Source organism: Chinchilla lanigera, unplaced genomic scaffold (genome assembly GCF_000276665.1).
Source record: "Chinchilla lanigera isolate Chin_1 unplaced genomic scaffold, ChiLan1.0 scaffold00077, whole genome shotgun sequence".
Classification (NCBI taxonomy): Eukaryota; Metazoa; Chordata; class Mammalia; order Rodentia; family Chinchillidae; genus Chinchilla; species Chinchilla lanigera.
In genome coordinates, this window is record NW_004955478.1 from 5,684,016 (window position 1) to 5,707,082 (window position 23,067).

Consider the following 23,067-nt stretch of genomic DNA (forward strand, 5'->3'; position numbering starts at 1 on the left):
CGCCGCCCGCCACACACCCTGCCGCGGGGAGGCGCGGGTCTGCTCGCGGCCGGCCCCCCTCGGCCCAGACGCGCCCGCTTGCCAGTTTGCCGGGGACTGAGGAAAGGGGCCGGGGAAGACTCGCGAGGGCTGAGTTTCCCGGACAAGCGCACCCTGGAGTAACGGGGGACCGCGGCGACCGCGCTGCGCGCCGGCCAAGTTGCTGGCGAGCCGAGCTGGGCGCGATCCGGGAGTGTGTCTGTGCTTTCCCCCCGGGCTGGGACTCCGCCAGAGCCTTGGGTCTCTGCCTACTGTAGGCTGTGTCTGCAGGGCACGGAGACTTTGACTTTTCTGCGCGAGCAGAGAGAGAGAGAGAGAGAGGCGGCAAGGCAGCAGCAAACTGTTGAAAGCTGCCAGCGGGGGAGGGAGGGCCAAACAGAGCAGGCAAATGGCAGAAGGGCAGAGGGAGTCTTTTAAAATAGACGCTGTCAACACGAGATTACACCCGTAACCCTGTCGATGAGGACATAGAACTTTAAAAAAAAAAGTGTGATGGCTAAAGGTGCCGGAGTTCAGGTGATTCCCAAAGAACATAAGCATTGTTAACTTGAGGGAGCTGGGGGCTGGCGGGGAATTAATACATCGAGGGCTTCGGGGGTCCCCGGACCCTGTAAAAGCAGGTGAAATTGTGTTCGATTATGTATTTTGTTTTCCTGGTGGGAGAATGAGTTTTCATCTGACTTTTCAAAGATCAGCGACCACTCCCCCCCCCCCCAAAAAAAAAAAAAAAAAAAAAAAAACCACATACACAAAACAAAAATCCATTTGTATATGCCCCCCCCCCCAAAAAAAAAGTTCGGAGAGCTGGAACTAAAGGAACTTCTTGTGCCCTGGTTTGGGTAGCAGTCGTTTCTATGTTCTCTTAGGACGCCCTGACCCTGCTGCCTCCGCTTTGTGGGGCGGTGGGGGTGGGGGTTCCGGTCCTCAGCTCGGTCCTCCCCTGGCCCGGGAGCTGCACAAGATGTCAGTGCCACAGTGGCCATTCTTTAGCCGCCCTCGTGGCACCAGGGTGAATATAGAATGCATGGCACTGTCTTGGGTCCATGCCATCTGGGGAAAAGCATCTCAAAGGAAGAGTCCCGCGAATGTTATGCTAATAGGGTGCTTAATTTTCCCTGTCTTTAGAACTCCTGCAGGAGCACGTCTATGAAAAGCACAGGCAACTCTATGAATGATTTCCATCAGGGAGTCAGCATTCGCAGCAATTGTGCTGAAAGGAATGGGTAATAGAAGATAAGGCTATTTAAAGTGAGTTTTTGGAACATCAAGAAAAAGAGAAGATACTGCGTTTGGTTAAGGAGAGGTCTGTGAGATTCTGTTAAGAGGGGACAGACTGCTAATTTCTTTTACAGGAAGTAGGTAAGTTAGAAAAGGGACATGCAGTGTCTCCTGGGCTAGTATCTCTCCAGTCTAAGTGCCCTGAATGATCAGCCTCTGGTGAACTGTTGTAAAGGGAATCGAACTCATGACCTGGTGCTTACCAGGCAGGCACTGTGCCGCTGAGCTATATCCCTGGTCCCCTTCCCTAGTGAACTGTTGAGGCATCCAGGTCATTTGGTGTACTGTGAAGTAGAAAATTAAGATCTCTTCCCTTCCCCCCCCCCCCCCGCCGCCCCCATGCAGAATAATCCCTTCAGTACTTCTCTGCTTAATCTTGGAACTGTTTTCAAGAAAAACTCCAATAGTTTTGCAGTGGGCTTAAGTTTTCAATTTTCATTATTGCTTCTATGACTGTTGGATTTATAAGTTGTATTTCAGTACTCAAACACTGATATTTTAAAGCTAAGTGTTTGGATTTAGGTATGGTATCTGGGGGATTGACTAATTGTAAAAGTATGTGAAGTGGTTTGTAAATTTAAAATGCTGTGTAAGGCATGAGATTATGACAGCCCTCTAAGAAAGTTTAGTGCAGTTCATTCTAATACTTATTTGCAATCATATATCCATGTCAGGGTTCTCTGCTTACAGAGTAAATTCCTTAAAGTCATTTAGAAGAACAAAATAACCCCTATGAACTTTGAATGCTATTGGTTTGCAATAAAAATTAGATCATGATAATCTCAGTTGCAAACAACAGGAATCATATTTCATAAAATCTGGTTCCTCAAGCTAGCGTTAACTGTTAAGAGTGGTGTTTTTTTGGCATTTGTAGACACATAATAGTTTGAAAAAATCCAACAAGCCACTTTTTAGTTGTTCTGAGGGAGAAAAAAAAATTTCAGTTGGTCTTTAGGAACAAAATTAAGCCACTTAAAAAAAGTAAACCTCTTTTTGTTACTTGAATATTATAGCCAACAGCTTTGACTGTTCTTTTTTTTTAATTTAACTATCAATATCATGGTGTAAAAAATTGGAAAGTCTGCTATGTTGAAATAATTCAGTGATCCATAATAGGGAAGATACAGTTTTTTGATAGTTGAACCTACCCAGTAATCTGCAGAGATGGTTAGATATGTTTTTTCTTTCAAATCACCAGATTTCATGCACAAGCGTTTTAACTCTTTAGAGTACTTGGTCATGCAACTTGCTTGCAATGTAGTGTCCAACACATGACTGAGATTTTTGTTTTCTTTCTTTTTTTCAGGGGGTTTGGGAAACAAGGCTTCCAGTGCCAAGGTAAGCTGCCTGAGTGGATTTCACTGTCAAGTTCATGAAATGAACATTCCAAACAGGAACAGTATTTTCACCCATAGTTCATTTGTGATCCAAAAGATATGTTAGTTAGATGATATTTTTGAAAGATGGTTTGCAAATTTGGGCCTGTAAAAAAAATCGTATGGTATTGCCTAGTAATCTGCACGTGGAACTACCTTTTTCTCTCTGGGGGAAAAAAAAAAAAACCCTTTGCTGTAATTTTTATTTTTTGCCGAGAACATGCTTGTCAGAAACTCCTGTCTTTGTGTTGTGTGGGTGGGTGTTAAGGAAAAAATGGAATCACTTTGTATTCATGCGGCATTTCTTTCTTGTTCTCTTTGTATTTGTTCATCCTCTCTTTTACCTATGTATTGCGTGGATTCACTGCAACTAATTTTAGGCCATACTTCATTCTAGTAAGGTTTGGTTTAGAGTACCCATAGTCATCCGGGTTACAGTTGGCACGTTCTAAAGCTCTGTCAGTGATTTGAGAGTGACTAGTTGCCTTAGTCTGACTATGTGGTGCCCTTTTCTTTCATTTTAAATATCTGGCAACATATGCAGCGCACTATCATGGATCCAGAAGAAAACCCATTGGTTCCCCTCTCTGATCTGCAGATGGATTTTACATACATCAAATGTCTAACTTTTCATACTCTCCATTTTACTTAACTTTACTTATTTATTTTCTTTTTTTCCCTGTACCGGGAATCGAACTCACGACCTTGCGCTTGCTGGGCAGGCGCTGTGCTGCTGAGCTAAATCCCCAGCCCCTTTACTTAACTTTAAAAAAAGCACTTCATAGCTTCTGAAGGCCTCGCAAGTTCATTAGCTTTCTGCTCTCTTCTTCCTCATATATATTTTGGTACCAGGAATCGAACTCAGGACCTTGAGCTTGCTAGGCAGGCGCTGTGCCACGGAGCTATATCCCCGGCCCCTTTATTATCTATATTATATTTATTTAGTTCTGTTTACATTTCCCATCTGGGCATAGGCTTATTATTAGGGCAAGCGGAAAGTACACTCTAGCCTGGAAAATATTGTCCTAACATTGTTTAATAGTTAGTGCATTAGAGAGAAAGGGAGAGGCACTGTGTGTACTTTTTACAAGTTTGAAATTCTGCTAGTAAGTTGTTTATCTTTTAAAACCTTTTTCACATTTGCAAACTTATTTCTAATATAGTACATATAGCTGACGGGAGGCATTTTATGATATCATGATCATTAATACTCTATTTTTCTTACTTCCAAGTTGTGCTGAAAAACCCTACTTAAGGAATCATTTTGAGAGTTACATTTGGCAATCAAGACACAGTCCTTTTAAAAAGAAAAGAAAGGTTTATTGCACCAGTCTCCATAAAAGATGAAAGGAAGATGTAGCCCCTTCTATTTTTCAAAGTTGTGGGCCTGAACTTTATGGGTGAGATTTAGGTCTAGGCTGGAACATGATTTTAGGAAGTTTAAAGATTTAAAGTTTAAAAATTCTGGGCTAATGGGATTCATGCCTGTTATTGTTTTGGTGATACTTTTGGTTTGGGTGGGGACCAGTGGAAACTTGTAAGAGAAATATTCAGTGAATTTCCTCAGAGAGTACTTGTCCAACAAAAAGTGAGGATGTTATTTTAAAACTGTGTGATTTTCTTCATAAAAATTCAGCGTAGGCTTGGTCCCTCTTCGACTTGTTCCTCTGAGCAGGATTTGTTGGTGAATTCATGGTGGCTGTGTTATTAGGCTATTAGGGGTTCTGTGTGGTTTCCTCTGGAGAGTGTCTACTGATCTTTTAGTGGATTAGCAGATTCGTAGTTTCACATCAACGTAACTCCCTTTTAACTAAATTAAAAAAATGATACTCAGAAAAATTTTGAACTGCATAAAAAGCGAAATTATATACCCTTCTTACTCCTACCCGCTAGAAATAACTTCTGCTTAAGACATCTGTCCATCCAGTCATGTATACATATTTAGTTCTTAAAAAGAGATAAAAATGTTGTCATTCTGTAATTTGCTTTTTTCACTCAGTGTATGAATTTTTAATCACTGCTAAATTTTTACTAGTAGGAACATCACTCTGGAGGGCATCCCTGGGCACTGGTGCAAGTATCTCTATAATGGATACCTAGAAATGTGTGGGAGTACACTTTAAATATTAATCAGTATTGCAGAATTGCTCTGCAAAAGGCTTACAATTTACATTTTCAGTTTTTTTGTTTTTTTGTTTTTTTGTTTTTTTTCCGGTACTGGGAATCGAACTCACCACCTTGTGCTTGCCAGGCAGGCGCTGTGCCGCTGAGCTAAATCTCCAGCCCCCATTTTTAGTATTAATGTAAGAAAATGCCTACCCCTTTCCTTTCACTCTTCCTGGTGAAGATAGTAGATAATGTAAATATTTTACATTGTTGCCAGCTTTATAGGTGAAAAGGGCCTCTTTTTAATTTCCATCTCCTGGATTATTGGTGAGGTTGAACATTTTCTCAAATGTGCTTTAGCTATTTGTGTTTGTTCTGTGAATTGCCTCTTTACTTAATATTTGTAATTCAGGATTTACAAACCAGACAAAATAGAGAAACAGTTATATGTTTTATACAAATTTCTTTGCTTTGGTGAAAAATTGAATCTTGGGTTTCTTTAAATAATGAATTCCCCTACTGTGTTCACAGATTTTAATGTACAGAAACCTTTTCACAAATCAAAATGTTGTTAACATTTTTTGTCGAGTATGTTTCATTTATATTTCACATCTAGTGGGCATAAGCTAATCCACCATATTATTATTATTATTATTATTATTATTATTATCATTGTTATTATTATTTTGACTTTTATGAGACAGGGTCTCACTCTGAGTCCAGGTGGGCCTTGAACTCACTGTGTAACCCAGGCTGGCCTCGAACTCATAGCAGTCCTCCTGCCTCAGCCTCACAAGTGCTGGGATTACAGGCATGTGCCACCACACCTGGCCTATATCTTATTATTTTTGTCATTTAATTAAAGGTATGTCATCTCAGGAGAGTGTTTTAAACCCCACCAATAATATAGTTACCCAGTTTTCCTATTTTAGCTGTCTTCTCGCAATTAATCTTTCTTTTAACATCTGAGCATTTTACAAAATTTAAGTTTTCTCTTAATGTTCTCGAATTTTGTTTTGCCTTTTGGTTTGATAGTATTGGTCTTATTCAGGAGACTGTAACTCACTCCCACCCATACGTTTGGCAACACATCTCTGGAAATGGCAGATGATAGTTGATACTTTTTGTATTACTGGTACATCAGAGTTTTCTTGCCTGATGAGGCAGTGTTTCATAGCGACCAGAACGTAGTGTGTTGCTTCAGTCAGTAGATTAAACACCTGTGCAGATACGCCTTTTCTTTTTCTTTGAAAAAGAGAGATGCCTATGCTTCAAGTGAGAGTCACACACTCATGGTGTGAATAGTATAGCTTTATGTCTAAAACCTTTGTCGTTTTATTTAGCAAATGATAGGAACTGGAAGACTGAATAATAAGGGAAGCCCTGAAAACTGACTTTGTAATCTGTGCCATTAAGAAAACATTCTATTTTACAGGCGTTTGAAGCACTAAGGTTATTTCCCACTTCTTCCCTTCCCCAAAGGCAGCATACATGGAAGCAGGAAACTTTTCTGGAGAGGTGTTTCTTGGGGTGTTTCCACTTGCCCTATATTTGAGTGCAGTCGTTCAGTCCCGACAATGGATCTTACCAGGGCAGGTTAACACAGGAGGATCCTTTTGTGAGAATTTGCTTCGAGAAATGACACTACGAGCCTTAAATGCTGTAGAGAAGTAAGAGGAGTATAGGAGCGTATGGTGGATCCAGAAGTCACAAGGTACTTATTTTCCCTAAGGTCCTTAAAATCTAGCACGTCCCCTTGAAGCTCTAAAATAGCCCCTGTTATACAACTTGGATTTGCCTTTTGATTTTTGCCTGATTTTCCCTTGATATTCCCTGTGTTCATTTCAATTCCCTGATCCCAGCAGAGGGCTAGCCCATGTTTTTTCTATTTTTTTGAGAAAGGAGAAGAGGAAAGGAAAGTAGACTTAGTGGCCCTGGCACTGATGACGGTGAGTTTTGTTTGTGAGATCTGTTTCCAGGCAAGAGTTTCTGCCCTCCTCGGGCTGCTCCCAGCACGGCGCGGAGTGGTCCACCGTCCTGCTCCCGTGGCCTTGTCCTCTGGGGCAGTGGAGCCGAACCAGTTATCTGCTACTTTCAGTACTGGAAAAGGGGATGAGCCAAGTCGATTTTTTTCCTCTTCAGCGTTAGTGACACCCATGGACTTCTCTAATTACATTGGTAGAAACAGCCTTGAAAACGTGACCTGCTTATTTGAAGTGCTGGGCAGTTATTCACGCAGTCAGTTACATCTGCCTAGCCTCCACATATTCTGGGTTTTTTTTCTTCCTCTTTTGTTTACTATCACAAATTAAAATGAACTGGTCTCCTGGGCTTTTTGATTAAGATACCCCAGAGAACATCAGAGGCCCTGCCAATAGCCCTGATCCACAGGAGCAGTGGCTCTGAGTGGTCAGCACTGGATTCGGAGAGGTCTGCAGGGAATGATCTCGCATCTCTGTGCTTTCAGTAATGCACTGCAAGGCAGTTTTGAATCTTCACTCATTTTCTTGCTAAGAGCTCACCACATAGTGTCCTTTTCCTGTGACTCTAGTGGAAGCTCTGCAGTTTCCAGTAACATGGCTGGAAAATCGGTCGATAGCATGCTATTCTGAAGAGCTGTTCCAGGGTGGGCATTCCCACTGGCTCCCCTGAGCAGGGCAGGGTTTTGTATTCCTTCTTGGAAAATGAAAATTGGTGTTTGAGAGAAGAATGAGTCTCAAGGTGGTTGTAGGCGTCCAAAAAATGAGACTGGCTTGGGAGAGGGTGGCCTTCAAACAGCAAGAGGGCAGCAGGGATTGAGTTGGCAGTCTGTTTAGAAAAGGATGCCCAGTTGTCCTCATCTTCCAAGGGACATGGACACCAGGTGCCAGATGATAAAAGAGGCCACGGTCTAAGCTGGGCAGAATGGTGAGGTTGGCCACCTTTAACAGAGCTTTCATCCTCCCCATTCCCGTCCCCTGGATGTTTCTCTTTTCCATGTGCGCTGCCCAGTGTGCCCACATCTTCACAAGGTTTGAGGGAGACACATCTCTCGCAGTGGTGCAGAAATCCAGTCATCGTATTTGTGATCTGACCGCCTCCTAAACTCTCAGCGATTTCCAGCTCCCTGCTGGCTTTCAAAGTTGGCGCTAAGGACCTTCTGTCCTTTGTCTTCAAAGCAGGTGTTCACATCTTGGCGTTCCATTTCTAAATGGTTACCGACCCCCCGCAAAATTAGAATCAATGTTAACTGTAGATGAACTCTCAGGGTTAAGAGCTGCTCTGAAAAGAGGGCCTGTGTGGAAGACTTGTTACAACTTGATACTCTGGGGGTTTTGCGCGAACGTCAGGTGAAAGCGTTGTGTCAGCCATAAAGTTCGAATTGGTGACATTGCCTACAATTTAGAGGAAGGTGTGGCAGACGTGGGCAGTACAATTGCCTTTTTTTTTTTTTTCAAACTCCCACCTCGAATGTGTTAGTTGTTAGAAGAAGGGATGCTTGGCTAGAACTAGCGTCTGGTATTCTCATTTGCTGCTGTATGCTCATACTAAAGTGATTTCTGATTAATGGCTGTCTGAATTGCTGCTCTTTAACAGTAGATGAAAGTGTTTTGTTAATTATTTTACTCATGCACGCCCACTCCTCTACCAGAAGCTAGTGCTGTAGTGCTTGGAGTGGTTATTCACCCTCATAGGCAGCGGAAACCCCAAAAATGGTTTCTTTTGTAGACGACTATGACGTTTAGATGCCTTTTTCTTTAATTTTATGTGACATGATTTCCTAATTTCATTCCCTTAGATAATATTAAGATTTAAGCTTTTTATCCTCCTCTGGGACTGGGGACTGACCCTGAGACCTTAGCACTGAGCTATTTTCCAAGCCTGTAAAATTTTTTTTGAATGGTTTTTTTTTTTTTGAGACAAGGTCTTGCCAAGTCACCCAAGATGGGTTTGAACTTGGCAGTCTTCCTGCCTCAGCCTCCCAGAGTCCTAGGATTAGGTGTGTACCACCACATCCTACTGAAATTGAAGTTTTTACACACATTAGCTTTTGACTTGTGTATTTTTTTCCTTCACACAGAGCCAGGCTCTTCTGTTTTCAAAATAGCATTAATTTCAGAACTGCTGTATCTGGATGAAATTCAAGTCCTTAGCGGGACATTTGGAGGCCCCTAACGCTTCCTGTGCTGGTTCTGTAGACTCATCTGAAGCCTCCTTCTTTCCTTTTTCTTGTTATCTGGTCTTTGGGAAGGAGTGGCTGTTTCCTAGGAGTGTTTTCTTTCTTGAATTCTTTCCTCAACTCCTCTTGGCAGGTGTTACCCATCTCACCCATGATTCTGAGTCTACAGTTTAGCTCCGGTCTTTCCCAAACTCTGCCAGGCTGGATGCTCTCCCTGTCCCAGAGCCCCTGTGTGTTTCGTCCGCAGGCCCTGAGTAGAAGGACTGAGTCTTACATCTCGCAATGCCTGGCACACAGCAGACACTGTGTAAATATTTGTTGGGTGTGTGATTATATAAATATTAGGACAGATATGATATGAATGCCCATAGCCAAAAATGTTTTAGTGACTTCTGCCTGAGCACTACAGTTTTTTTTAGAGATAATTTATAATTCAAAGTTAGTTCAACCAGCATAGATCTTTAGATGATTTAAGAAGTCCTTTCTGCAGCTAGGCCAAAGAGAGCACAAAATTCTAATTTGTATGTATATACTAAGTTACGTATAATACTAAGCCTAATACAGTACAATAGGAATAAGCCATGTATGTGCCTTCTTTCTCTCTTTAGAAAAGCGACCGACAAATATGAGCATATTATGGGCCATACAGGAGGGAGGAGGAAATATCTTCGGCCCAGGGTGAAAAATTAAACCAGTTTCTAGTACACATGTTTGATATAGTTATGTAAATGGGCTGTTTTACTTTGAGATTGCTAATAGCTGAAACCAGATTGCCAGGCGCCAGCTCAGTGAAGTCTGTTTTCTGTAAACTTTTTGTCGCTGGAAGGGTTTTGTGCCTTGACATGCGAAACAGTGGGTAGGAGCAGCGGTAGCGGTGCTGGAGCAGGATGGTGGCAACTGAGTTACAGCTGCTTCAGATGCTTCATTCAGATGAAAGGAAAGGAAAGCGAACATTAATTAAATGTTACACGTTTAGGACCTTTCCCGTTTCATGTACATTCATCCCCCAGCACCCCACAAGGTATGGAGTATTGTGTTCACTTTACAGGTAGGAGCATTGAGAGCTTTGCCAGGCTGGTGGGGTGTAGCACGGGTTCAGACTGTAACAGTTTTGTAGAAAATATTCTTCAAAGCCAAGTGGAAATTTTTTGTTTGTTTTTCGTTACTTATGAAGCCTGGATTTATACTAGGAGAGGAAAGAATGATGCCATTGAGGGAAACACTGAAATATTTCTTGGTTTCGTAGAATTATCAAGGCTCCACTGTCCTCATCCGTCTCAGAATTTCCACAGCACGCTTTTTATTTCAGGTCTTGTTTTCCGTGAAACTGTGAACCCTCATATTAGACATTTTTTTCCCCCACGCTCTGGTACTGGGCATTGAACCCCAAACATTGAACTGAGCTCAGTCCCCAGATCTTTTTTAAACATTTTTTATTTGGAGACAGGGTCTCACTGAGTTACCTAGGCTGGCCCTGAATTTGTGAGCCTTCTGCCTCAGCCTCCCAGGTAGTTGGCACTGCACCCAACTCACATTAGATTTTCACCTAAGCCGTGAACGTTTCAGTGCGGGCTCAGTATTAACAGACAAATCCAGTGGAAGTTGCTAAAACCCAAATTAAAAAAAAAAAAAAAGAACTTCTGTTAAATTATACAGAGAGGAAAATGGTTTCTGGAAATAGATTTCTATCAAGACGGAAGAGAGGGAAGTGATTTGATTAATTGTTAGCACAAAATTGGAATTATTTAAGAGCAAGTCCAAACAAAGTAAGACTAGCATAAGGGCAGTTAATCTTTTATGCCCTCGCTTGCTTTGTCTCCCCCATCGTCCCAATATCTATAGATTTCTACTTTTGGTATTTAGGGAAATACTAGATCCATCTATCTTGCCTGGTACCTCTAATAAGAAGCTAGGAAATGAGTAACGAGGGCAGAGATATGAGACATGAAAGTGTGTTATAATTCAGTTTAGCTCTGATTTAAGTAAACTTGGATTAGGAGTGTGGTAGGAGTGGAGCCCAGCTAATAGCTGAACTCCGAGAACAAAATTTTGTTAGAAAGATGTTGTGTCCATTTTGCTGTTGGCAAAACCATGCCTTTTTTTTTTTTTTTTTTAATTCTAGTGACGGAACACTTGCCTTTGTACATGTTAAGCAAGTGCTTTATCATCCCCAGCCCCAACTGTGGTTCTTATGATGATACGTCTATTCACTTGGGTAGTATGCAAGATCTATGAGGTACAGATTTTCATGTATTTCAACCACACTAATAAACACCCATGTTCTAAGCATATTTGTTTACCCATTTGACCTTCATTTGAGTTTAGCAATTCCTAAGAGATAAGCAGTTTTGATCCCACTTTGCAGATGAGGAAGCAGAAATATGCTGAGGCACGGAGCTTTAGTGACATACCCTCCATTACACAGAGATTGCTGGAGCTGGGATTCAATCCCCCGTGCGAGCACCATGGCCCTGTGCCTCTGCTTTATCTCACAGTTCCCTTTTCTTGGTTCATCACACAGAAATCAGACACACAAATGACTGGGGAGGGATTGAAGAATGAGGGCTTGTTCAACCCAACCACACTTACGTGCTTCCTACCTGTAGAGGGAGGTTGTGTCAGACCCATGGACCTCCAGTCCCCCTGTATCACGCCAGACACTGCGGGGAGCAAGGCAGGCGGCCTGGCATCAGGAGTGTGGAGCGCAGAAGCCCTACACGAAAACAGCCAGCTGTAATATCACACCTAGTACATACATGATATTACATTCTGGTCTGAGTGAGACAGCTGTAAAGCCATGTGAAATGAAGGGGCCACTTTTATTTTTTTTTGGTTCTTTAGGAGATGAGTTTTGGTTTGGGCTTTAGAGGATTCCTTTGATTAGGAAGATCAGGGAAGATAGTCCAAGGTGAGGAAGGAAATAGCATGAGGACACGAGAGGAACGAGAAGGACTCATTTCCGGGGGCGGTATAGACCATGAAGAGTGGCTGCCCTATTTAAGTTGTCGCCAGTGCGCCTTCCTGAAGGGAAGAACAGACTGGAGAAATGTGTCTAGAGATAGTTCATGTTTTTCTGCATCTTGGCTCTTCTGTGCTGTATACATTGTTTCCTCCTGTACCTTCTTTTGTTTTTATCCTGTCACAAACTGTTACGGACATGGGAATTAATCATTGTATCTCCCTCTAAAGGATACATTGTTCTGAAGCTTAGAAAGGTCTTGGGATTTTAGAAAGTGTGCTGCCTTGACAGGATTCGCTGGATGCCTCTCCTACTGTAATAAGCTAGGGATACCGATTATAGTATCACACTGGAGGTCTAGGGTCTGACGGTACAAAAAATATGATTGCATGTGAAATACTCAGTTATACATGGTATTCGCATGCACATTCATAAGGGGGAAGAGAAGGAAATGAAACGCATGCAAACACAGTCAGCAGCATTATTCTAGAGACCGCCTGCAGTCGGAACTTCGGGTTTATTATCAGTAGTTACTGCTTCTTGCTGGGCTAAACTCAGAAACTTTTATAAGGAAAGCAAAGGGGCGCTGCTGAGCACTGCTGTCTGGTTCATATGGATGTAAGATGGGTTTCACCTGGGCGCTCATTTGAGAGAGAAAGTCCACAAGCTCCCGTGTTGATGTGTATTTACAGTGTGTCACCACCCTACGGGCAGCTAGCATCACCGTCCCTGCTCTGCGGGAAGGGACACGGGGGCAGAGAGAAGTTAAGCAGCTTGCCCTGAGGCATGCAGGCGGTGTGTGGTGGGGCGGCTATTTGAAAGCAGGTTTAGTGAATGTGTTTTCATCGCAGTAGTTTTTTAGTACTTAAAGCTGTACAGGTAGGATAGGTAGCCAGCCTCTCTTCCTCCTCTCTTTCTGTTTGTCTTCCTTGCCTGTGGTTTTCTTAACAAGTATGATTTTTGGTGGTGTGTGTACGGATTGGCACAAAACTCTCCTGGATTCCAGAGAGCTTGACTCACTTTTGTCACGTTCTGCCTTATTTCCTGGTCAGATCTGGCTTGAAATTAAATGGCTACAAATCTGTCTTTTGTTGCATTAATGCGTGCGTCTGTGTATCCTCTGTGAGTGGGTTATCTTAAAATATAACAGGAGAGTTATTTTTAAAAATTTAAATATTAGAACTTGATTTTTACTACAATATAGAGACTATTTTAAAAGATGCTTGTTCTAAATATGTCTTCGTTAATGCAGTTGTTATAATCCCAAAAAATCATGTGTGTATGATTTAAAATTTGATAGGTTGATTACAGAATAAAATGATCATACTGTCATTTGCCTAACAATAATTTTGAAATTTTCTGTTGAGTAAATCTCGTTTTTTCCACATACCATGTTTGTTTGTTCACTAAAGTGATTTTTGTCACTTTAATTTCACGTTAGTGTCTTCCATGTGGATGACTGTTTACTATGAAAATTTAGTGTTAATTTAAAAGTGAGTCTTAAATTTCATTTTATCTCTATATATTATATGTATATATGACTTTAAAGACAAATGATTAACTATAAGCAGTTTAGATGTGTGCATGACTGACTGTTATTTTATTTTTAGGTCCAGACTCAAGTCTCAGGTTTAGTGATAAGGGTCAGTAGGTGATTCTTTCTGCTCTTCTTCCTTTCCTCCCTTCCATTCTTTCATTCTTCCTTTCATGTGGAGCCCAGGGTCTTCACACTGAACTCTATCCCCGGTAATTTTAAAGAACTTTTTATTTAGAGACAGGGTATCACTAAGTTACCCAGGCTGGGCCCGCAACTTGCAATCCTATCTCAGCCTCCCAGAGTGCTGGGATTACAGCACACCGTCATGGCCAGCTGAGGTGTACTCCCCCACCCCTTTTTTTCCTTTTGCAGAACCAGATTCCTCCTTACCCATTGGTATTGAGCTGCACTGACGTCTATGTAGTGCAAGTTAACTCACAAAATCATATTTTATAAAGATTAATTATTGGGCTGCGGCAGGAATCGTCTACCTAATGATACCATGATGCATAACATGATGACCTGAAATGAAGCTAATGAAATGCTGTGGGAAACAATAGTTAGGGGCTCTGGGGTTTTGAGTTTAGTTTTCTAGTTAATAGGATAATTTGAAGTACAATAAATATACTTTTATAAATTTTATTTTTCTCATTTCAAGTAAATTCTGGAGAAATAAAGCATTTGTGGTATTAATTTTGATAGTATGCTTTGTACACAAGATACTTTCAGCTGACTTGCCAGTTGGTGGTGAATTATTTGTTCTTTTTTTGTTCGTGTTTGTTTTGTTTTTTTGTTCGTGTTTATTTTGTTTTTTTGAGACAGGGTCTCACTATGTAGTTCAGGCTGGCCTTGAACTCACAGTGATCCTCCTGCCTCAGCTTCCTGAGTGCTGGGATTACAGGCAGTGGTGAATTATTGAAGGGTCAGGTTTTATCTAAAAATTATGAAGTGCATCATTAATTTTGGCTTTTGCTGCTGCATTTCCCATGTGTCCCTTTAATGTTAAAATACATTTAATATTCTTTATATTTTGTTCTTGTCTGAAACGGTGATTTTCTTCTTAGAATTTAAATTTTTAAAAATAAAGTAGAATATATACATCTTAGATGGGCCAAATTTACGATTACTAAAAAAGATCTAGGGCTGGGGATTTAGCTCAGCGGCACAGTGCCTGCCTGGCAAGCACGAGGTCATGAGTTCGATTCCCGGTACCAGAAAAAAAAAAGTGTTAAAAAGATCAAGATAGTTGTCTTCTAAAAATTGGATTTTAATATCACTTAAATTATGATGCATTCACGATGATGAAAATGCATGCTTGTGTGTTTAAATGTAGGTTAATAATCCGAATTCATATATATGTGCATATCTTTTTGTATCTCTATCTCCACCTCCACCTCCACCTCCACCATCTCTAGTACTGACTTTTCTTGACCTCTAATCCTGTGGTTAAAGGGGCAGGAATTTTAGAGCAAGAGAGGACTGTGAAAACTGCCCAGCCTAGGTCCTTGAGTGTACAGCTGTGAGCCTGGCTCCGTGAGTTAGTGACTTCCTATAAGCCCGTCTATAGGAGATGCACACACTCGGTCTCCAGCACCTACCTCCCGTGAATGACACCGTGCCACCACAACTCTCCTACGTCCTGGCAGCTCATGGGCCTTTGTCCTTATCTGGAGTCGCAAGTGCCACTGCCAGCGAGTGCAGACGCAATCTCTGTACTGTGAAAACAACAGCAAACGAACACGAGGGAGCTCTGTAAGCAAAACAGGTGGTGGATTCTTTTTTTTTTTTTTTTTCTTGGTTTTTCTCTGGTACCAGTAACCGAACTCACGACCTTGCGCTTGCCAGGCAGGTGCTTTGCCGCTGAGCTAAATCCCCAGCCCCGGATTCTTTTTATTTTCATGGAGCGATGATAACACCTTTGGGACAGAGACTTCTTAAGTCTACAAGTTTTACTCAGTAAATCAGGATTCTGTGATTAGCTTTTATAATTTATAGATTAACAGTCTGGTGATAACATATAAAAACCCTACTTAAAGTATTGTATTACAAATGCATAAGGTTTTCATTGGGTGAGAATTCATGGACAAGGAAAATGACTGTCCTTGAAATGTTGTGTTTTCTCTTTGACCCTTGTCTAATTGTTTGTTTGTTTGTTTGTTTGTTTTTTGTCTTTTTTTTGAGACAGGGTCTCGCTATGCAGTTCAGGCTGGCCTTGAGCTCATTTTGTAGCCCAGGCTGGTCTCGAACTTGCAACAATCCTCCTGCCTCAGCCTCGCGAGTGCTGGGATTACAGGTGTGTGCCACTGCACCTGGCACCCTTGTCTAATTTTAATGGTCACTGTGACTCTTTAAGAACAGGCCACAGTCCTGTGTTTCTTAGTCTATTGTTGTTCTCATGCCGAAGTTGAATTTGTATTTTATCTATTACCTGAAATACTGTATATGCATACAAGTAAATTTAATCTGCAAATGTGTATAGTTTTAGTAACTCCTTAAAGAAAACAAAGGATGCCTGTCCACAGCCAGTGTTTATATTGCCTTTAGTGGTACAGGTACTCCCACCCTTATGACTGAAAGTATTTCTGGGCAGTGGTACAAGTCAAGTACAAAAGTTAAGCTTTTATTTCATATAGTTTCAGTGTTGTTGAGGTTTTGATTTTGGCAATACAGATAGAGAAAATAAACATGCAAAATATATAAAAAAGACAGATTTGATGTTAACATTAAATATAGATGTTTGTGTGCTGCCTTTTTAAAACATTTGTTTTCTACCTAATTCCAAGTGCAGCATAAAAATCTTGTAAATGGTCTTTGAAATAATTTCTTACATATGCCAGATTTCTGAGTTGCTTTAAACATTAGCACCAAATGATGGTACTTTCTTTCTCCTTGGTCAGTTTCCCTGCAGTAGTTTTGGATTTTATTTATTGTTTCAAGAGTCTTTCAAACGTGTTTAAAAGTAGAGGACAATTATAAGGATGTACAGACGGTCATCAGAAATTATCTTCACTGATTCAATGCAGATGAATAACTTTGAAACATTTTGATATGACTTAAGTGCCAAGGACAGTTTATTTCTCCTTGCCCCTTCTATAAGGAAATTGTTGTTTCCCTAAAATAATGGCCTTCCTTTTCAAATAATTCAATTCACTTTTCTGGAAAAAAAATCCTTGATGGTTCAGGTAAAGAGTGGAATTCTTCCATGAATTCAACCATATCTCATTCTGAAGTGATCAAGCCATCCCTGGCTCTAATTGGAGTTCTTTCACATGACCCTCCATCCTTCTTAACTTTTAGAGGAAATAGATTTCTTCTCTCAAAACTACTCATTTTAGGGGGCTGGGGATTTAGCTCAGTGGCACAGCGTCTGCCTGGCAAGCGTGAGGTTGTGAGTTCGATTCCCAGTACCAGAAAAAAAAAAACAAAAACGAAATGAAAAACAAAAACAAAACAAAACAAAAAAAACTACTCATTTTGAACTAGACATAAAAAAGTTAAAAATAAAAACAAGCTAATGAAGGGTAGTTTCTAGAAACCTCTCACCCAGCTTCTCCCAGTGTTAACATCTTGCATAGCTATAGTACAGTTATTAAGACTAGAAAATTATTATCAATACAGGATTAACCTAACTACAGATCTTACTTGATTTTTTTCTTTTCTTTTTTTTCTGGTACCGGGAATCGAACTCACGACCTTGAGCTTGCCAGGGAGGCGCTATGCCGCTAAACTAAATCCCCAGCCCCTAGATCTTACTTGATTTTTTAACCGTTTTTTCCATTAATTTTGTTTCCTGTTCTAGATTTGTGTTTTGGATCCCACATTACGTTTAATTATTTTTTCTCTTAGACTTGAGGTGGTAGTTTTTGACTAGAGTTGTATGGGTGTAATTTTGTGTCAGTGTTTTCTATTCCTCGATGACAAATCAGACCCTCCTTTCCCTCCTGCTGTTGGTTGTTGGCATTGCAGTATTGTTATTCCGGATGAGGTCAGCCTTGTCAGTAAAGTTGCTGGTGGTTGTCACTGTGAGTTTATATTGTTTCTCACTGATGAGAAACCTTTTTATAAGCAGGATTAACAGGAATGGACACTACTGAAGGCCAATGATTTCCTGTATTTGTTGCACTCTTCAGAGAGATGAGCTGGGAATCCATCAAGCTGCAGAGCTATAGAAAGTCAGAGTTCCCTAGTCTAGCACTATGCAGTAGAATGTTGTGTCATCATGGAAATCTTCCTTAATCTGTATTATGTGGAATGGTAGCCACTGGCACTGTCGGGCTTAATGAAGCACTTAAACTGTGCAGATGAAGATTATATTGTTTAATTTTAATTCATTAAGGTTTAAAGTTAAATGACTATATGTGTATTAGAGAGTCCATGTGTATTTAGAGTTTCCTTAGGGAGTAAAAGTGAATATATTTTTAAAACCTCATTGTAAAATAAAACATAAAACAAATGTGTGGTTTAACAAATGATCATAGGGGCGATATTCCACACCCCAGGCTAAGTAGTAGAACTTGGGCAGTCCTCTAGATTCCTGGGCCCTCCTGCCGTAGTCACCCCTACTGTGACTTTTAGATTTATTGCTTCCGTAAGTTTCTTTTTAAGGGATAAATGTTTATCCCTGGACACTAGTTTAATCTCACAATTTAAGCATAATTGGAAATGTTCTCAAATCTCTTCTAATCAACAACTTCCTCCTCTACTTCCTTCTTTTGCTTATAATTGATCTGGGAAAGTACCTATGTTTTTTGGACCTGTAGTGTTTCCTGTAGTCAGATTTTTGTTGATTGCCCGCTCCTGGTTTGCTTCACACTAATTTCTTTCCATATTTCCTGCAAATTGGCAACTTGATCTGGAGGTTCAACTGATCGGACCCAAGTCATGTAATTTTAAAGATGCCTTTAGAACCCACCTGTCCGTTATATGTCTATGATGAACGTGGAGAGAACACCCATGGAGCAGTTTTCATCAAATTGAGTGTTCTAAACTAGGGCCGTTCATGTAAGTTGGTGTGTTTTAAATTCTGCAACACATAATATGCAATGTGGAAACATCTACTGTCCGCTAATTGTGAAAAACCAGATTGTCAGAGGTCTTTCTAAATATATTCATTTGACTTCTGCAAATTTTAGTTTTTACCAAGAGGATAAGAGGTGTGTCTATGTATGTGGGTGTATGTGTGTCTGTCGGAATGGTGGAAAAAACTGCTAATCAGATTGTTACATAGCCATTTACTTGTCTAAACCTCACCCACAAACCACACACACTCTCTTTTTTATTCTGGTCTTCTAAGGTTCAACATGAGATCAAAGTTGGGATTTAAAGTTACTTTTGTGCACTAGACTATCTGGGGACAAAGAGAATAAAACAAACAAGAGGTGAAGTGTGTTTTTGATTGAACAAGCAGCTGGTCAGCAACTCCTTGAATGGCTGTGTACAGAACAACCCACTAACTATTGATAAGGTGGAGCAGGGTTTTCCTAAGAATTAGTGGCCTCTTCATACCAGGGAATTTAAAATACAGTTAGCTAAGTGTGCCCTGGTTGCACAGAGCATTAATGGTTTTTTCTTAATAAGGACACATTATAAGTTAGTGTACTGTATGAAAATAATTGAGATATTTTTAATGTGATAAATAAGTTCTAGACTGGGAATTAGGTAGTCTTGGTTTGAATCCGTTTTAGGCCTCTGTCCTCATCGTTGTAGTGGGGAAGTTGGACTCCGTTTGGGGTAACAAATATGTGATGTTCTTGCCAGCACCATGGCAGATAATGCTAACTGGTCCTGGTCCTTGTTCAACAAGAGAACCCTCCTCAGTTCAGGGCTTCCAGGAGCCATCCCATATCTGTTGATTGGAACTGACATGCGGGATGCAGTCTAGTTGTCATTTCTAGGTATACATTTTCCAAATCCTTTCCCGGCCAGTGATCTACTCTGAAGATAAAGATCCTTGAAAGCTCTAAATTATCCTGCTACTCAGTTTTTATAAGGTATTCACCCCTCCTCTTCTTTCACTTCTTTCGTGGGAATGTGTAAAACATCTTAGAAAAAAATAATCTAGGATAGTGAAAATTTTTCATAAAAATATTATCACTGACATATTGAAAGTTTTGTGTAAAATAAACCATTGATTGCTGTGTGCTGGCCTTGAGCCAGAATTTAGTTCTTTTAGGATGAAAACAAATTTAAAAAGCTACATCCTGTTCATCTCTAGATGTTGTTTGTGTTTATGAGCAGCCTGTAAAATGTTAAAATTTTCCAATTTCTGTTGGGCCCAAGCCAGTGTTTATTACTATCCAGTTTATGTGAATTCCTTGTAGTTGAAATCTAGTATTTGAGTCATGTATTGGTTTCATGGCCTTTTGCAGAGTTTTGTGACCCAAGTAATTGTTCTAAAGCCCTCTGCCTTTTTAATCATCTGGTTAGGAAATAACAAAATAAATTCTAGGATTTGCAGTAGGAACCATCAGCAAGGGTGAAATAATAGTAGCCTTACCACACTGATGCCTGACCATGGTGAGGTAACGGTTGCTGTGCTCATGAACGCATGGCAGGGGAAGGCATTTTGGAAGCAACAAGATAGGATGCAAGTGTTCCTAAAACCCAGAGCGGGGAGAAGGATAAAAGCCGCAGGGGGCGGATAGTTGTGATTTATTCAAAGCTTGTTTACAATCCTTTGAGCTAGCTAGAAAGCCCTGGGATTACTTTGAGTTTATAGGACTGCATGCTTTTGCATGTACAAATCCTATTTGTGCAAATTTAACCTTTAAAATGATTTCCATTCCTGTCTCCCATTTCTTCCTCCTTTCCCCTCTTTAAAGCTGGTCTTTCATACGAAGTTTTAGGTTTGGTGGTTGGTGTGAAGGCCCTTGAGACCTCCACCTGCGGCTGGCTACCATGCTTTGGCAGACCTAATAAATATTTATTCAGTATGTATTAATCACCAGACGCTGTGCTGGTTATAGGGAATAATCATACTAGCTAACAGTTATTGAGAACGCTTTTTGAGTATGCCTCGTGTTCGGCAGTTTACAGAGCCTTTGTTTTCTCATTTAATCTTCACAATCAATTGATGATACATTATTTTATGGATGTGGTTTAGAGAGGTGAAGTGTTAACTAAATTACAACTAAGTGACTGTTCAGTATTTGAAGGTAGACCTCAAGATTATCAGTTTGTTTTTCTTCTCATATGGATTTTTCTGACTTTTCACAAAAAGGGGTTTTTAGAGATAAGTTATTCCTGTGTTTATGCATCTTAAAGAGCAGGTTGATCTTAACAACTTGGATCTAACGTGCTTCCTCCTCACATCACTCGTAATGAAATGTAGAAAGTCTTTCTGTAAGAACAAGCCTTTTAATTTCCTGTGTTATATATCTTGGTGTATATGATGATGTTATAGGGCCAGTGCAGTCAAGCCTGGCAAACAGGAGATGGAAGTTTCGGGGATGCATGGAATGGGTTTACATTTAATCAAAAGTTAGTTCATTTCTAGCACTTTTTGTAGGCACATCGTCTTTTTTCCAGCTCTGCCTGAGGGTGAAAGGGTGGTAACTCATAGGAACAACTGTGTACTGCATGCTTGCTGTTTGTCTACTCTGCCTGTCCTTTGTGAGCTGCTGAGACAGATTGTATTGAATTTACCCAGGACAGGGTACAGTCTGGCTATCACAGACTCAGCTTGTCTTACATTTGACAGTGCGCCTTTACATCTTATGTGTCCACCAGTTTCATATTTTGATGTTTATTTAGAGCTCTTATTTACCAGTATTTGTAAATTCTTGATAGTCTAACATTTGATACAGGGGAGATTTACTGAAAATGATATTACCTAGTACCTTTGTTTTTGACACTCAGCTCATTTATGGCTATGCCTAGATGTTTTTATCACCTTCTACTTCTGTAATCTCCAGATAACTAAAGTCAGCGCTGTAAGTTTGTTATGTGTCTCCTTCATCCATATGATTTACATTCTTTATTTCAGTTTGACCTTCCTGCTCCATCCTCAACTCTATTTCTCATTTCTTATTGTTTTGAAATTTGAAGTCAACAGTTAACTTTTACTTGATTATTAATGTGTCAAGTTTGGAGGAGCATTATTTTATAGAATGAAGTCTCAAATTTTAGGTGATGTTTAGCTTTTTTTTTTTAAATCGCCTTTGTGTCTGGAGCTGGAGATGTGAATAAGCAGCTGCGACTCTCTGCTGTAATCCCTCCAGTAATGGACCCAGCCACTCATAATAATTATGTTGGCAAATACCTAAAAGTAGTTTATGGAGTCTTAAGGGAGAGGACCCTGGGGCACTGATAGTGTACAACTGAATCTGAGCATCAGGAAGATCTCACCTCAGGAAATAGCATTTGAATGAGTTCTAAAGAATGACAAGGAGTTAATTAATTGGTGAAAAAAGGAAGGGAGAGCGTTATGGGTAAAGCAGCCAACGTGTGCAAAGGCCCTAAAAGAGGGAGCAGTGTGTACTGTAGATATTAAAAGCAGCTGTCAGTTGCTGGAGAGATGTTTACAGACCTAGTTAGGAGGTGAAATCAGCTGGATATGGGGATGAGCTGACTATGGGAGGGCGGCATTGGAGTCAAAGGTCAGGACTGTGGGACAGTGACTGTGGTGTGGCAGACTGACGGGAGTGGCTGTGGAAACCTGTTGGATGAGAGAAGCTTCAGAGGTCTTTGAAAGGAAAGCGGGGAGGCAGCTGAATTTAGGTGCCGGGAACTGAGGTGGGTCATCAGGCTGGAGATCAAATGTGAAAATCATCACGTACGGATCACCTTGAATGAATAGCAAAGATTATAGAGTGTCTGGGGAGGGGGCCGGTGCAGTCATCGGGGTGGAGGCTTGCGTATTTATTGGCAGTGCCGATGAAAATAAGCTGCCAGCGAGAGGGTAGAGGTATGGTGGTAGGGAAGGCCGGAGAGGAGGGAAGGGAAGCCCCAGGTGCCCGTTGCTCGGGGTGGGGTGAGGTTTGGAGAGAGGAGCTGGTGGGGCTGGAGCTTTAGTGTAACTGGCACAGGGTAAGTCCGGAAATGGAGACGGCAAGTTCCTGAGCAGTAGTTCGCTGGACATGTACTGAGAATTGTTCAGTTAAACACATCACGTTGTTCATCAGTACAGTTCTGTGTTCCGTGTGTTGGCTTTGAGGTTCCGGCTCCCTGGAAGTGTCTCTTTTCAACTAGCCCAATTGGAAAGGGTGATACCCTGCTTTCTCTCTTTAGAAAGAAAAGGATAAAATTGTTTTCTTGTTTTCTTTTTTCCATACATTTAGCACTCAGTCCTCACCTAGCTCACCTTAGTGAACCTCTTCTATCTCTTAGCTTTTAATGCAGAAATAAACACCTGGGAAAATCAAGTTTTCCTCATAGATAATCCATTTGTGCATGACCTAGGGAGATCCCAAAATATCCATTGCCCATCTTCTTTATTTGCTCAGCCAGGACATTCGTATCTATCTGTAAAAGGATTCCTTAATTTTGTTTAGAGTTGTGCAGTTGTTCTATCTGTTCATCCCATCAGAAGAGATAAAACAGATAAAACACTAGCCATGCAAGCATCTGTCGCTGTTTGAGAGATTTTTTCATTAAACTAGACTATTATATTAGA

At 40.8% G+C, this 23,067-nt stretch overlaps 2 protein-coding genes across 3 annotated transcripts in view; one reads left to right on the forward strand and one right to left on the reverse strand.

The window, feature by feature from the left end:
• The window catches only part of LOC102025908, a 4,055-nt gene extending 3,033 nt beyond the window's left edge, over positions 1 to 1,022 (reverse strand). The window contains exons 1-2 of the mRNA XM_005402291.2: positions 917 to 1,022; positions 18 to 303 (exon numbers count right to left, since the gene is read on the reverse strand). Coding sequence (XP_005402348.1) covers positions 18 to 303; positions 917 to 1,022 — 392 coding nt within the window. The remainder of the gene's footprint in view (positions 1 to 17; positions 304 to 916) is intronic.
• Positions 1,023 to 2,623: 1,601 nt separating this feature from the next.
• The window catches only part of Prkca (protein kinase C, alpha), a gene marked incomplete at its 5' end in the record, with an annotated part of 403,718 nt that continues 383,274 nt past the window's right edge, over positions 2,624 to 23,067 (forward strand). For both annotated transcript variants that reach the window (XM_013503220.1, XM_013503221.1), the window contains 1 exon segment: positions 2,624 to 2,655. In XM_013503220.1, coding sequence (XP_013358674.1) covers positions 2,624 to 2,655 — 32 coding nt within the window.